The 16656-nt window shown below is 37.4% G+C and overlaps 1 protein-coding gene across 3 annotated transcripts in view; it reads right to left on the bottom strand.

Moving 5' to 3' along the window:
- The window catches only part of ANKRD55 (ankyrin repeat domain 55), a 177506-nt gene that overhangs the window by 61375 nt on the left and 99475 nt on the right, over positions 1 to 16656 (bottom strand). For all 3 annotated transcript variants that reach the window (XM_043590645.1, XM_043590631.1, XM_043590638.1), the window contains exon 3: positions 5998 to 6120. In XM_043590645.1, the coding sequence (XP_043446580.1) occupies positions 5998 to 6120 (123 nt within the window). The remainder of the gene's footprint in view (positions 1 to 5997; positions 6121 to 16656) is intronic.

Below are 16656 nucleotides of genomic sequence, written 5' to 3' on the forward strand. Positions count from 1 at the left end.
AAAGTAATTACTGATAGATATGTATTTATTGCCTTTTTATTTCTTGTTTTGTAGTTGTTTCTGAAGATTTTCTCTGATCTTTTCTTGTCTTTCTCTCATGTTTTGCTGATTTTCTTTAGTGATATATTTGGATTTGTTTCTCTTTATACTTTGTATGTTTATTAGTGGCTTTTGATATATGGTTTGATATATAGGTTTGTTTATAACCTCTTATGCATATCATATAGGAGTCTATATTAATTTGATGGTCATTTAAGTTTAAATCCATTCTTTTCCCCTCTCCTCCCCCTTTTAGATATATGTTACTATATTTTACATCCTTTGTTTTTGTGAGTTTTTTGACTTTTTTTTTTCTTACAGAAATATTCACTTACTGCTTTTGTGTTTCCTGCCTTTATACTGTCACTTTTGGTCTCTTTTTCATTTAGAGTCACCTTTAATATTTCTTGCAGGGCTGGTTTAGTGATCATGAAAGGTTTTGTTTGTCTCGGAAATGCTTTATCTCTTCTTCTGTTCTCAATGATAGCCTTGCTGGATAGAGTATTGTTGGCTGCAGATTTTTCCCATTCAGCACTTTGAACATATTATGCCATTCCCTTCTGTCTTGCAAAGTTTCTGTTGAGAAATCTCCCATGAGCCTTTTGGGCTTTTCCATGTAGGTTACTGACTTCTTCTGTCTTGCTGCTTTTAAGATTTTTTCTTTATCACTATATTTTGTAAATGTTATCATACATCTTAGTTTGTTGATTTTGATGGGAATTCTCTATGCTTCCTAGATATAAATATCTCCTTTCTTCACTGATAAGGAAAGTTTTCAGCTATTATTTCTTCAAAGAAAATTTCTGCCCCCTTTTCTCTCTTCTTCTTCTGGGGCTCCTGTAATACAAATGTTACTATCTTTAATGGAGTCACTGAGTATTCTTATGATTATTGCTTTAAATTCTCTATCAGGCATTGTTACTTAAAAATGTTTCATTTAGATCTCTGGCTCTGGCCCTGTTCTGTTCTTTCAGTTGGGATGAATTTCTCTGTCTCCTCATTTTGTCTAGCTCTCTGTGTCTGTTTCTGTGTCTTAAGAATGTCAGCTATGTCTTTTGTTATTGAAAGTAGTAACTTTATGAAAAGGAGGTCCTGGAGTGCCCTGCAGTGTAGTGTGCCCTGTTCATCAAGACCTGGCACTTCAGGAGAGTATCCTATGTGTGCTGCTTATGCCTTGCTATTGCATCTGAGTCACTTTTCTTTTCAGTACAGTTGTCTGCACTGACTCTGCCTGCTGTGGACTGTGCTAGCTCTCTGTGATGTTAGTGGACCCAGGCAGAGCAGCTCTGAGGGTGCATGACCCCTGGGGAACTTGGGAGCAGGGTGGCAGTATTAATAAAATTTGTGTTGGGCCACTAGGCCTATGCTGGATCACCTCAACTGCTGTGGTGGTTGCAAGCTCTGCACTACATGGCAGGGGGCGTGTGGCTGGGTGCTGTGCTGTCGCTGGGCGGGGCTCTAGATAGCAGTTGTTCACCTGGTGGCTGGGTGGGGCATGTGTGTACTTTTAACAAAATTTGCCTTAAGCCTGGGCCAAAGCTATAAATGTCTGTGCAGCCCCACCTACCCCAGGTGGCTCTGTGTTTATGCTGGGGGGCAGGGGAGGAAAATGGTGCCTGCAAGTCCCTCATTTTCAGAGAAGTCCCCCAGTGTGCTCAGAAATCAGTATGAACACATCTGTCTCCCATGTGTCCTGGTGTTATGTAAATTCCAGTTTTTTTGTTGTCTCTCCATGTAGTCCACTATCTCTTTAAGGGCAGAGACCCAGCTATCATTCACTCTCCCAGCTCACCCAGAGCTGAGTCAGCTGACTTTTAAAGCTCCAGGCTCCAAGTCCCACTGTTTTTAAAAACTCACAGAATTCAGCCCTTCTAGTTTTTGAAGAAAAAACATTATGGGTATCAGTCTTCCTCATGTGATCACCTTGGTGCAAGGGCCTGTTTCTCTGCCCTCTCCCTGCAGTGCACAACTCCCTCCCTCCTGCAGGTAGCTTCCTTCCCCCTTTCTGATCTTCCTAAACTTTCAGGTGCAGTTTCTTCTCTATATTTAGTTTTTAAATTTGTTCTGCCAGTCTTTGGATCATTCTCCAGTTTATTGACTTGGATATGGATGATATCTAGTTGTAAATGTGGGATGGGGTGAGCTCAGTTTCCTCATACTCCTCCATCTTCCCAAGCTCTCCTGCTTGCTTTATTCTTTTTCAAAATTGATTTAACTATACTACTTCCTTTGCCTTTTTATATAAATTTTAGATAATTTTGTATATATCTACAAAAAATCTTGCTGGGGTTTGACAGAAATTGCATTAAATCTGCACATGAATTTGAAAAGCACTGCATATTTGCTATCTTCAGTCTTTTAATCCATGAGCATGGCATATCTCTCCATTTATTTAGATCTCCTTTGATTTCTTTCATTGGCATTTTATAATTTCCAGTATACAAGTCTTACATGTATTTTGTTATATTCACACCTAACTATTCTTTGTTGAGTGATTTTAAATAGCATTTTAATTTTAATTGTGGATTCCATGTGTTCATTTCTGGTATACAGGAATATAATTTGTTTTTCTGGATTGATTTTATATCTTGTGACCTGTATCCTGAACTCAGTTGTAGAAGTTTTTCTTGGTAGCCTCCTTAGTATTTTCTATGTGTAAAATCAAGCTGTGCAAAAAGAGACATTATTAGTTTTTCATTCTAAATAGATATGCCTTTATTATCTTTTCTTGCCTTTTTGTACTGGCTAGAACTTTCACCACTATGCTGAATATAAGTAAGAGTGGACATTTTTGCTTTGTTCCTGATCTTAGGTGTAAAGCATTCAGACTTTTTTACCATTAGGTAAAATGTTAGCTCTAGGTTTTTGGTTTTTTTGTTTTTGTTTTATAGGTACTCTATCAAATTGAGGAATTTCCCCTCTATTCCTATTTTTCTGAGAGTTTTTAATCATGAATGTATGTAAAATTTTGTCAAATACTTTTCTGCATTCATGGGTATAATTGCGTGATTTTTCTTTTTTAGCTGGTTAATATGGTGGATTACATTGATTGATTTTGAAATATTGAACCACACATCCCTACAACAAATCCCACTTGGTCATGGTATATAAATCTTGTTATATATTACTGAATTATATTTGCTAATATTTTACTAAGGCTTTCTTTATCGACATTCATGAGGAGGATTGGTCTTTAGGTTAATTTTTTACATCATCTTTTATATCATCTGGTTTTAATATCAGGGTAATACTAGCTTTATAAATATAACTGAAAAGAGTTTCCTTCCCATATTTTCTGGGAGAGATTATTTACAATTGGTGTTAACTATTATTTAAAACTTTGTAGGAGTTTCCAGGGAAACTATCTAGGCCCAAACATTTCTTTTTCTGGGAATTTAAAAATAATGAATGTACTTTCCTTAATATTTGTAGAGGCACTCAAATAGTCTATTTCCTATTGGATAAGTTGTGGCAGCTTATCTTTATGGAGGAATCTACCCATTTAATCTAAATAGTTAAATATATGGGTGTAGAGGTTTTGTTTGTTTGTTTGTTTTTTGTAATTCCTTTTTATTGGTTAGATGTCTGCAGGGTCTATAGTGATATCTTTGGTTTCACTCCTGACAGTGGTCATTTGTGACTTCTTTCATTTTTTGTCTGTTTTTTATTGCTAGAATTTTGTCAATTTTATTGATCTTTTCAAAGAATCAGTTCCTTGCTTCAGTGATTTTCTTTACTGTTGTCTATTTTCAATTATCCTTATTTCTATTCTTTCTTTATTAGTTCTTTCCTTTGGGTTTATTTTGTTCTTTTTTTAAGTTCTTGGGGTAAGAACTTACATTATTGACTGATATTTTTCCTCTTTCCTAATGAATGTATTTAGTGTCATACATTTCCTTCAGCATTGCTTTGCCTGTGTCACACAAATTCTAAGATATATTTTCACTTCCACTCATAGGCAGGACAAGCTAGGATTGAACCCAGTCTGGCTCTTGCACTTATCACACAAGTAGTATCAAACATTTGTCTCTCCTCATTTCCCATTATTAGCCATGAAGCAGATGTACAAGTAAATCTCCTTTAAAAAGAAACAAGCAAACAAATAAACAAAAAAACTACTATTGATAAGTTAGGGACAACTACTCACTTTACAAAACATTTTGCTGTCATGATAAGGGATTCTCAAGCTCTTCATGGGACAGGTACACTGGTTAAAAATCACTAATGACACAAGTACTAAGAAAGAAAAAACAATGATAGAACTTTTTATTATGGGGTGCCTGGGTGGCAGTCGGTTGAGCATCTGTCTTTGGCTCAGGTCATGATCTCACGGTTTATGAGTTGGAGCCCTGCACTGGGTTCTCTGCTGTCAGCACAGAGCCCACTTTGGATCCTCTGTCTCCCTCTCTCTCTGCTCCTTCCCCACTTGCACTCTCTCTCAAAAATAAATAAACATTAAAAAAAAAAAACAAAACCCAAACACTTTTGTTATAGTCCCACAAGTCCCTGATGCTCTTTTTTTTTTTTTTTTTTTTTTGGTCTATTTTCTTTCAGTTGTTCAGATTGGCTCATTTCTATCATTCTATTTTTAAGTTTGTTGATCCTTTCCCTCTGCTTCCTCACTCTGCTGCTGAGTTTATTTACGGAGTTTTTAATTGTGATTATTGTATTTTTCAGTTTAAAAATTTTCCATTTAGTTCTTCTTTATATCATCTATTTCTTTGTTTAAGCTTCCTATTTCTTCATTTGTTTCAAGCATGTTTGTAATTGTTCATTGAAGTTTTTTTTTTTTTCATGACCTCTTCAAAATCTGTCAGGTAATTCTAACATCTATTATCTCAGTTTTGTATCTATTGGTTATCTTTTTTCATTCAGTTTGAGATCTTTCTGTTTCTTGATATAACAAATTGTTTTTTATTGAAATCTGGACATTTGGGATATTGTGTTGAGTTGCTTAATCTTACTTAAATACTCTATTTTAGCTGGCTTTCCCTGACAATGCTCCAAAGGGGGAGAAGGTATGTACTTGTGACCTCATTATTGCCAGGTCCAAGTTCCCTATTTAGCTTCCATTGATATTTGAGGGAGAAGATTCTTCATTACTGGGTGGGAGTACTGGCAACTAGGGGGAGGGAGGCTCACTAGTTGGGGTGGAGGTCCAAGATCTCTACTAGGTCTTTGCTGGAATAATGAGCCTAAATCCACAGGTTCTCATTTGTCTGTTTTTTGTGTGATGTTTGGTTGGAGTAGACTCATTACTGTCTACAAGTTTTCTGTGTTGCTATGTGGTCCCTTTCCTGGTTCTTTGGCTAGAGGGCAGGCGTTTTTTGGGGCTTTGTTTTTTGTTTTTTTTTTTTGGTCTGTGACTGTTGGCCCTTCTGAGCTGTTGGATTCTTCAACTCCAAGTTGGGATATAAGAGGCAAAAAAGAAAACCCAAGAAACTTACCACAGTGTTATTCCTTGGGTCACATGGTCCCAGCTGGTCTGTCATTTTCTCTCCACCTTCGGGAGTGTTCTTATGTTTATATTATATACAACATCCAGGATTTTTAGTTATATTTAGCAGGAGGAATAGAGAAACAAGTACATCTACTCCATCTTCTGAGAAGCAGGTCTTTGCTTCTGGCTTTAATAGTCATACTTTCCCAACATCCACTGCTACCAAAAATAGCCCTCTTTCTATATTCCTTTTTTAACTACTTGGTGTATTTACTTTAGTCATTCATACAAATAAGTTGCAAATAAATCTAAATCAACTAGATTCATTACATGAAGTGGTGTAAAAAAAGTTGAAAGATTTGTGTCCAAGACTATCATTTAAAGACAAGCCACTCCTTGTCCCTCCAGTACCAAATGGCCTGTTAGATGTAATTTTAACAGTGCTCACCTCTGAAGACCATCTCTAAAAGAATAGAGAAGAACATTCTGCAGGCTTCAAAAATGAATAAATAGCTCACCTTCACTGTCACAGCATTCTAGGATGGAAGGGTCTTCACGAATTACTGAGGTCAGAGCATTGACATCTCCATTAGAAGCTGCCTGATAAACCATGGTCAGGTCAACTTCCTCAGATGAGTCACCTTCATGAATCAAAAAGAGATACACTTAGTGTGTGCAGAAAATTCACTGAAAGAATAACAACACCCACAACATCGCACATACAAGTGATTCATGAAAACTTCTTTAATGAATCTGAGCAGGAGGCTGAGTCATCCTCTTATAAGCAACCTCAATGCTTCTGAAGAAAGGTGGACCCCTGTGGGTCATGTTGTAACATTACCATATATTGGGAAGGAGTCTGAGGGATTAGATGTCCTCTGAGATTTTGTGACTCTTTCTAGGCCTTCAGGCTTCTCAAAATCAGTGAGACTAGAAAGGAAAATGGGACCCTCATGTTGGTTCTAGGCTCCCCTCTGATCTGAAACATGATAAATTTGTTAAATTCAGTGAATCAGTTTACCTACCTCTGATAGAGATATTGCATTATTTTCTGTTCTTCTGACATCCTCTCCACTCTATTCCCCTCAGCTGTGTTCCCTGAGGGCTGATGCTTGCTGACTACTTCACCCAGGTACCCTCCCTCTTTGGCTTGCCCATAGGAGACACTGGCAAGAGACTGGTAGGGAGAAGGGAAAGAGGTAGGGAATTTCTTTCTGCCTTTCCTGGTGTAGTGTCTAATAGTAGCTGCTGCTCTCCCACCAGGATGTTCCTCCTCCCCAGAACCAGCTCTTACTGGGCTCCCTTTGGTAACAAACACCATTCTCGCCACCCTGCCTCATCTCTGCTGCAAACTTCATTTGAACCAGCTGGGGTTACATGACATGCTGTTTCCAGAAAGAAGAGACCTGTATGCAATTGCTTTTAATTTGGTAGCCACCTGTACTATACCTTTGTGCAAGACTAAGCCAATTGAACCAACTAATAGTACTGCCAAAAGTGACAACAGAACTGTGGGTCAAGTGACCCTAGGGGAGCACCGTAAGGGCTGGGAGCTTTAGTGAGGTGCTATGCAGAGTCCTTCTACTTTTACAATTTCCCCCCATACATAGCCATTATTCAGGGAAAATATATGTAAGAAAAGTTTTTTAAATTGTGTTTTTTCTATGAATGTGGACATTGCACCAGAAATACTTTACAGTTCTAATATATCTTTAGTTGGCAGTGATCCTAACCTATTGGCTGGGTTTCTCTGCCCCAGTACTTCTGGGAAGTGATTAGTGATTTTTTAACCAGTTGACCTGTCCCAGATGGAGCTTGTTATTGCAAATGGTTCACTTACGACAACAAGCTGCTTTGTAAAGTGAGTGGTTCCCTAATTTATCCACAGTGAATTTGTTGTAGGTGGTGGTGTTTTTAAAGCAGGCTCACCTGCGCATTTGCCTGGGGGCTGGAAATAGGAGATGAGAGATGTCAGGGTCAAATGTCCCCTCTGCCATAAGAACTCTGCAGCCACACACCTTGGGTTCAAGTCCTGGTTTTTACTAACTAGCTCTGTGAATTTGGGAAATTACCTGCTCTGGGCCTGTTTCCTTGTTTCTAAAATGGAGATGATGATGATGATGACAACGACAACCACCTATGTCATAAAGTTGTTGTCAGGAATAAGTGAATTAATACTTAATCCTATGTGCTTTTAGAACAGAGAATAGCATGTAGTAGACATTATATATACTTTGCTACTACTACTTTTGTTTTGTGCATGTGTGTGTTTGTGTTTAGGAAATATGAGAAATCTGGAGCAAATAGAGAAGAAGGCCTCTTTTTGATGATGGCTAGATCAAGAATTCATACTTTGCACAGAACATTTACTCTGCTGGAAGCCCTCCTAGGAGTCTAGGAATTTTTTAAAGGTTGATAATGATGTCTTTGGGCCCCAAAATAGGGCTCACACTTAAGGACAATGATGGGCCTGGTATCTGGTTATATGACCACATCCAAAGATGCTGGTAATGTCACCTCAGAAAGAAGATCTTGGTGTTGGGCTGTGAAGCTCTGTGTTAACAGCATGTTTACATCTTATATAACATGTTTATAATACATATATACACATGATTATAATATGTTCAATATTGAGTGCAATCAAATCTGTAAGGCACATTCATCACACTGTTGAGCATATACAGTTGAGACAAACAAGGAATTCACTGCTTGATAGAATTAGAATCCCCAAAATAACTTTCCAAGAGGATTCTAATAAGATTGTATTTAATAGGAATAAATACAGGGCAATGTATCCTAGTTTTAAAACACTCAGTTGGACTTATTGAAGGGTAGCTGACTTTATAGTTATTGTTGCTCAAAACCCCCTCAGCATACAGGTGACCTTAACCTGAGCATTCTCTAGGGATCAGCTCTTCTCCACTTTTGGACCATGGGCTGATTCAGTGGAGTTGACAACATCCCTGGTCAGGGGCAGAACACATGACCTGGAAATAAGTCACTCAGCACCAGCATTATCTGGCCACAGAGATTGGTTCAGGAACGTGACCCAATCAGAGGCCATGAATGGCAATATGCTTTGATGAGAATTGCTGGGAGCAATACTGTTGCTTTATTCCACCACCATGAACTTGGGAGAGACTGGGAGGCATCTTATGGGTATAGAGACTATCTAAGAATAAAGAAAACACAAGGAGCAAAGCAGAGTTCTACAAAAAGAAGGAAATAATTGAGACCTGGTGACATCATTTGAACTCCTGAATCAAGCCACACTTCAAGTCCCCACCATTAAATTTAAATGTGCCAATAAATTCTTTTTTTGTTTGTCAGTTTGCATAGTTTGTGTATTTGCTTTTTCCTTTTAATCACTGAAAGAGTTCTAAGAGCTAAAAAGGTTTTAGCAGTGGCACATCAGTTAAGAACTTAGGGGTTTAGCTTCGTAGTTTGCTTTGTAGGAATGAACAGTGTGATGAACTAGTAGGAGCTTTGGCTGTATTATTAATCGTTTAGCAAACAGATTGAAGGAGGTGATAGGCTTTTCTGTTCTTAACTGGTCAGTGTTATGTTGAGGTCTATGGCCTGTGTGTGGATTAAATGGGCTATTGGTGGTTGCAGAACATTCAGAGTGACCAGAATGGGGTATGTATGGATTTCATTCATGTCACTTGAGGAACAATTGAAGAAATAGATGTCTTTACACCAGAGATTATTCCATTGGGTCATGATAGCAGCTTTCAGATATTTGAAGATTTTTTTTAATTAAAAAATTGTGGTGAAAATATGTAACAAAAAATTTACCATTTCAATGTTTTTTGTTTGTTTCTTTTGAGAGAGAGAGAGAGCGAGAGAGGGAGAGAGAGAAGGAGAGAAGCGGAGCTCACCTGATGTGGGACTCGAATTCAGAACAGTGAAATCATGACTGAGTCAATATCAGATGCTCAACTGACGGAGCCACCCAGGTACCCTCCATTTCAACCCTTTTTAAGTGTGTAGTTCAGGGGCATTATGTACATTCACAGTGTTGTGCAACCATCACCATCAATCATTTCCAGAACTCTTTTCATCTTCCAGAATTCAAACTCTGTACCCATTAAAATAGTAACTCCTGACTCATCTCTCATACCAGCCCCTGTAAACTACCATTCCACTTTTACCATTCACTTTCTATGAATGTGACTACTCTAGGAATCTCATACAAGTGGAATTGACAGTGTTTGTGCTTTTGTGACTCACTTATTTTACTTAGCATAATGTCCCAAGGTTGATCCATGTTGTAGCATGTGTCATAATTTCCTTCTTTTTCAAGGTTGAATGATATTCTATGTTTAGACCACATGTAGTTTATTAATTTATCCACTGATGGATATTTGGGCTGTTTGTACCTTTTGGCTATTGCAAATAATGTTATCATGAATATGCTTATTCAAATATCTCTTTGAAACCCTGATTTCAATTCTTTTGGGTATAAACTTAAAAGTGGAGTTGCTGGATCATATGATAATTTTATTAAACAATTTTTAAGAACCATCATAATGTTTCCCACAGTGGCTGCACCATTTTATATTCCTGCCAACACCACAGAAGGTTTCTAATATTCCTATGATCTTACTGACACTTGTTATTTCCTGTTATCGTTTGATGTGTTTGTTTTAATAGTACATAGTCTAATGGTTGTGAGGTGATAGCTCATGATTTTGATTTGCATATCCCAATTATTAGTCATTTTGAATATCTTTTCATGTACTTATTGGCTATCTGTATATCTTCCTTGGAGAAATATCTCCTTAAGTCCTTTGTCCATTTTTTAATCAGGTTGTTTGTGTTTTGGCGTTAAGTTATAAAAATTCTTTTTACATTCTGGATATTAACCCCTTATCAATTTATGATTTACATATATTTTCTCTCATTCTGTGGATTCCCTTTTCATTCTGCCGATCATATCCCTTGATGCGCAAAACCTTTTAACTCTGATGTAGTTCAACTTGTCTACTTTTTCTTCTGTTGTCTATACATTTGTCATCATATCCAAGAAATCACTGTCAAATTTAATGTCACAGAGCTTTTCCCCTATAACTTCTTCTAAGATTTTTATAGTTTTAGGTCTTATGTTTGTATCTTTCATCGATTATGAGTTAATTTTTGTATATGGTGTTAAGGTAAGGGTCTGATTTTTCTTTTTTTACATATGACTATCCAATTGTTCCAGCACTAGTCTTCCCCATTGAATGGTCATGGCACCCTTGTTGAAAATGAGTTGATTTATATGTCTGGGATTATTTTTAGGCTCACAGTTCTGTTACATGGATCTATATGCCTGACTTTATGTTAGCACTACAGAGTTTTGATTACTGTAGCTTTGTAGTATATTTTGAAATCTGGAAGTGTTGAAACCTCCAACTTTATTTTTCTTTTGTAAGATTATTTTGGCTGTTTGGGACTCCTTGAGATTCCACATGGCTTTTTAGGATTGATTTTTCTGTTTCTACAAAAATAGAAAAAAATTTTTGACTGAAGGTCACAAAACCATTTATATGCAGATCTATGTAAACAATAAATTCTTCTTTCTCTTCTTTCCTTATCTAATATTTATTTTTCTATCTAGAATAATTGGAATTTTGATCAAGATTACATTGAATCTGTGGATTTCTTTGGGTAGCACTGACATCTCAACAATATTATCTTCTAATCCATGAAATGCAGGATGTCTTCCCATTTATTAGTGTCTTCTTTAGTTCCTTTCAGCAATGTTTTGTAGTTTTCAGTGTGTAAGTCTTTAGCATCCTTGGTTAAGTGTATTCCTAAATATTTTATTTTATTTTTTGATGCTGTTGTAAATAGAGTTGTTTTTCAAACAAGTTTTTTTTTTTTTAATTTACATCCAAATTAGTTAGCATATAGTGCAGCAATGATTTCAGGAGTAGATTCCTTAATGCCCCTTATCCATTTAGCCCTTCCCCCCTCCCACAACCCCTCCAGTAACCCTCTGTTTGTTCTCCATATTTATGAGTCTCTTATGATTTGTCCCCCTCCCTGTTCTTATATTATTTTTGTTTCCCTTCCCTTATGTTCATCTGTTTTGTCTCTTAAAGTCCTCATTTGAGTGAAGTCATATGATATTTCTCTTTCTCTGACTAATTTCACTTAGCATAATACCCTCCAGTTCCATCCACGTAGTTGCAAATGGCAAGATTTCATTCTTTTTGATTGCCGACTAACACTCCATTGTATATATCTATATCTATATATCTATATCTATATCTATATATCTATATATCTATAGATATAGATATATAGATATATATCTATATATCTATAGATATATATATAGATATATATCTCACATCTTCTTTATCCATTCATCCATCGATGGACATTTGGGCTCTTTCCATACTTTGGCTATGGTTGATAGTGCTGCTATAAACATTGGGGTGCATTTGCCCCTTCGAAACAGCACACCTGTATCCCTTGGATAAATACCTCATAGTGCAATTGCTAGGTCGTAGGGTAGTTCTATTTTTAATTTTTTGAGGAACCTCCATACTGTTTTCCAGAGTGGCTGCACCAGCTTGCATTCCCATCAAACAAGTTTTTAAGCAAAGAATTTTATGGTTAAATTGTTTCATGGAACCCCAGCAGTTAGAAATAGCAGTGAGTGACAATGACAGAGAAAAGGGTATTTTAAATGTTAAAGCACTGTAAAAATATTATGGGCCACCTCAAGAGGTAGTGAGTTTCCTGACACTGAAGATGGCCAATGCTGGCTAGATAGCCACCAAAGAAGTGTACTGTAGAAGGAATTCAGCAGCATGAGGCATAGCACAAGGGAACAGGAAGATGTATGAGGCAGAAGAAAACCTATTTCAGAGTTCCTTCTAGCCTTGAGTTGTCATATTCAACCACTGAGCCATTAAGAAACAGGAAGTGAAGGGGTTTCTGCAGAGGATGTGTAGAAATAGTCAATTTAAGTTGTGGTCAATGAAAATAATTAGCTGTAAACTTAAGACTATACAAAGAATTCCTGTGAAAATGAGAAAGGGTGATGTAGAAATAAAATAGTAAGTATAAGGAGAAGGATGAATGATGGTCCTTAATGAACTAAAAGAGAAGGAATTTTTTTTCTACTGAAGGTCACAAAACCATTTATATGCAGCAATACATGAACTATTTCTTCTTTCCTACCTTCTTGGCTTACCTGTCTATTGATGTATCTATCATCTACCTATTTGTCTACCTAGTATCATCTAACTACATCCAGCACATGGTTTGAATGGGTCTTGCATCTCTAATTGTGTGAAAGTAAAACAGACAGACTTATGTATAGGTGCATAAAGAGAAATTCCAGAATTCACACAGAGGGGGAGAGACTGAAAGTAGATAAAATGGAAAAGAGACAGATAGGAAGAAAGAAGCGTGTGAATAGATGTAGATTATGTTTTATAAAAATGATATTGTTGTATATGTATAAACATGAAATATGGAAGATTGGAAGAATATGCATCAAAAAGACAACAGAGATCATCTCTTGGATGTTCTTTAGAAATTTCTATATTTTCCAAATTCTCTAGATGAGTTCATGTTTTTAAAAATTACTGAAGTAAGTCAAGTCTTTTCCTTAACTGCTGAGGGGTATGCCTTATAAGCTTTACACGTGCTACTACTGGGGCACCTGGGTGGCTCAGTCAATTAAGCATCTGACTTTGGCTTAGGTCAGTATCTCACTGCCCATGAGTTCGAGCTCCGTGTTGGGCTCTGTGCTTACAGCTTGCAGCTCTGAGCCTGCTTTGGATTCTGTATCTCTGCCTCTCCCCACTCACTTGCTCATGTGTTCTCTCTCTCTCAAATATAAACAAACATTAAAAAAATACTTTAATAACATGATATTACTAAACGGGTAAACAGAGCCTAGTTATGTCTATAACTGAGAAAACAAGTCCTGGATATTCGACAAAGTACTGAAAAAGAAAAAAATATATATGTCTTTTTCTAATTCTGCCCTTTACAAATACCCTAGATTAAAAAAACAGGTACAGGGGCACCCGGGTGCAGTTGGTTAAGCGTCTGAATTCGGCTCAGGTCATGATCTCATAGTTTGTGAGTTTGAGCCCCATATGGGACTCCGCACTGGCAGTGCGGAGAATGCTTGGGATTCTTGCTCTCTCCTCTCTCTCGGTCCCTTCCCTGCCTGTGCTCAATCTCTCTCTCTCAAAATAAATAAATAAATAAATAAATAAATAAATAAAACCAGATACATATTTTAAAATTGTATCAATTTTCACCTAAAAACTGGAAGGATAGGCATCCTTATAATCATCTATTTCCCTCATTTTTCATGGTTAAAAACCCTGAAAGTTTTCTGGAGGTATCACAAATTGTCTACCTAACCTTAAGTGCCTACCTCTTTAATAGTGGCACTTGTTGTGTTTCTTTGAATCTCAGACATATGACAGGCCAGTAGAAATGTATGGGATTAGAGGACCTTCCTCAGAATTTCTCAGATTTACACAAATGTAGGCCCCTTTTCTCATTCTGTCCTTGAGTTATTATGGAGGAGTTTCTTGGGAAAGCCATTGCCTGCATCAGTTACTGGCTTATTTTATTGAAATTTACCTAGAGGTCAGCTTGACACTTGTTCTGCTTAAGCTGTGACCGTTTTGTGAAAGAGTCGGGTCAATGTGAAAATAGATTAGGTATTGCAGTTTCAAGAGTCTAAAGAATGGTCTTGAGAGACTTTCTTCAGTTCATTCTTATCCTGATTATGCTTGGGTGGATCACCCACTCTAGAATCACCATGAAGTCTAGATCCAACAGAGGATTTTGTAGATCTTTCTTAAACTGTTCCTTGCAGTGGAATTGATTGCCTGTGAGGAATTGAAGTTTAATCACTCATCCATTTACTCAACATCTACCTTTAGGCTAGTGAAATTGCTGGGACAAAGGTTGTAGAGTCTCTGTGTTTAAGAAAGACACACCCTAGTGGGAATACAAATGTGCAATTGACAAGAGAAATATACCAGTGCTATGGCAAGATGAAAAATCACTTAAATGAATAGTTTCTTGGGCATTCTCCTAATTCAGATCCCTCTCTCCTCCTGCAGGATTATCCTGGGTGTTTTAGGGATAGTAGAGAAATTGCATTTTGGGAGTTGCCTGGAATGACTTATCCATAAGGTGGTGAGGCCTTTGTAATTTTAGGAAGGATGCCAGGTCTACACTGTATCCTGATGGCTCCATGTGACAATGTTGCCACCCACTGGTGATGAAGAGTCTCTGTGGGCCTTGACCTGGTCCCTGAACTAGAATGGTGTCAGTCCTGCTGGACAGAATTAAAAGTCAGTCTGGAAGTCTTTGAAAGTACAGAAACAATTTTAAAATCATTGATACATGGAATTGAAACAAAAGTAGTTTCATCCGACTCATTATATATGTCATGTGACACACTGCATACTTACTTGGAGGCAACATAGAAAAACCATAAGGTCATAGACCCAACCTCCAGAGTTTGAACCCTAGCACTGCCACTTACCTGCTGGCTGTGTGACCTTGGGTGCAGTGCTAAACCTCTCTATTCATATTCTTCATTTGTCAAATGCGTGAGAATAGTAATTACCTGGTAAGGCTGTCTGGAGAGCTAAATAAGTTAATCCATGTAAGGTGCTTATAGCAATGCCTGCACAGAGTAAGCACTGAAACCATGTCAATTATTATTAATATTACTTCTTTAGTGTAGATAGTACTCTCTGTCTTCTATGTCCTTAATGACACCCTTTGCATTGCTGGGCAGGCTACAGAGATCTTGTGAGCTGAAACATTTTGGTATTTCTCCTGTTTTTTCCTCCAGTTCCTCAGGGTGTATTGGCTGAAGCTTTAAGAGTGTTTTATAAAGTACCAGTCATATGAAAGGAGGAAAAAGTTTCTTTCTAACATTTTAAAGAGAAAAATGGCTCCAAATTTTCTGCATATGCCAGCTGAGAGAACAAGTACTCAAAGCAACTTTCATGCCCTGGGAGTAGAAAAGGAGATTTCATTCTGTGGGGAGGAAGTCTTGCAACAATATTATCTCTAGGGTAAATATCTGGCCACCATCAGACCTTTCTTAATAACTAGATTTGTGATGTAGCACATGTTGTGTTTCTTTGAATCTCAGCTGCACTGTGTTCCTCGGGGTGCTTCTTCTGACCTGTGAATGTCATTCCACAGTTGGCATCTCTATTGAACCTGGGGTGGTGGTGAGGTGGGGTCTGGGGGCACTGGAAAATGGAATTTACTATTTTAAGAAGCATGTCTGTGTTGAACTTCAATAGTGATGCCTCTCTAGAATGTATTTTCATAGAATGAACTTTCATTTTAATAATACTAATTCTTAAGAAGAACTGAATTTTCAAAGCATAGGGCTTTGAGTATCCATTCAATGAATGGATTGATTGAGTGATTTAGCACGCATTTTCAATGGGGTTTCTCAGCCATTGGAGTCTTGTGGATATCTTGATGTTAAAATACTGTGTCAGTAAGTTCTCTGGCAATTAGGCAGGTATAAATTTTAAATGAATTTTATGAAGGACTGTGCTAGCTTAGTTGGCCTTTGGAAATTGCAAAGGAAGCCAAGTGTTGTTATTCAACCACCCTTCCTTCAATACCCCTAACTCTTTTGTAGATCAAATACATCCCTCAACCTATCTTTTTCACTTTCCAAAAATGGGAGGTGTATACATCAAGTATTTGTCATTTTACCTGGGGACTCTGGGAGGTGAGGAATTGGTGAAAAGTCAGAGTTTGTTAGCTGAGGGAAGACATGAGCACCATTTTCAAATACTGGAAAACTGGAAGAGGATTTAGATTTGTTTTCTGTAGATGCACAGGGAGAACTAGTGGTGGGTGGTTTCTAGTGAGTAGAAATTGACCTAATTGAGACTTCAAATAACTAGAGCTATTCAAAACTAGAAGAGCTTATCTTGCGAGCTAGTGTGCTTCTCATCACTACCCCAGTTTAAGTGGGTTCTGACCAACAAAGCTTGGGATGATGTTAATTAGATACCTGTGCTGAATAGAATGTTGGCCGCTAAGGTTCCTTTCATGATTGAGGTTCTACATGTCTTTCTCACTTCTGTGGAGAACCAAATAACAAATCACCTACTGTTGATGAATAATGACTATTGGGCTGGAAGGGGTTTGGAGAAGGA

This window comes from Prionailurus bengalensis, chromosome A1 (assembly GCF_016509475.1).
Source record: "Prionailurus bengalensis isolate Pbe53 chromosome A1, Fcat_Pben_1.1_paternal_pri, whole genome shotgun sequence".
Lineage (NCBI taxonomy): Eukaryota > Metazoa > Chordata > Mammalia > Carnivora > Felidae > Prionailurus > Prionailurus bengalensis.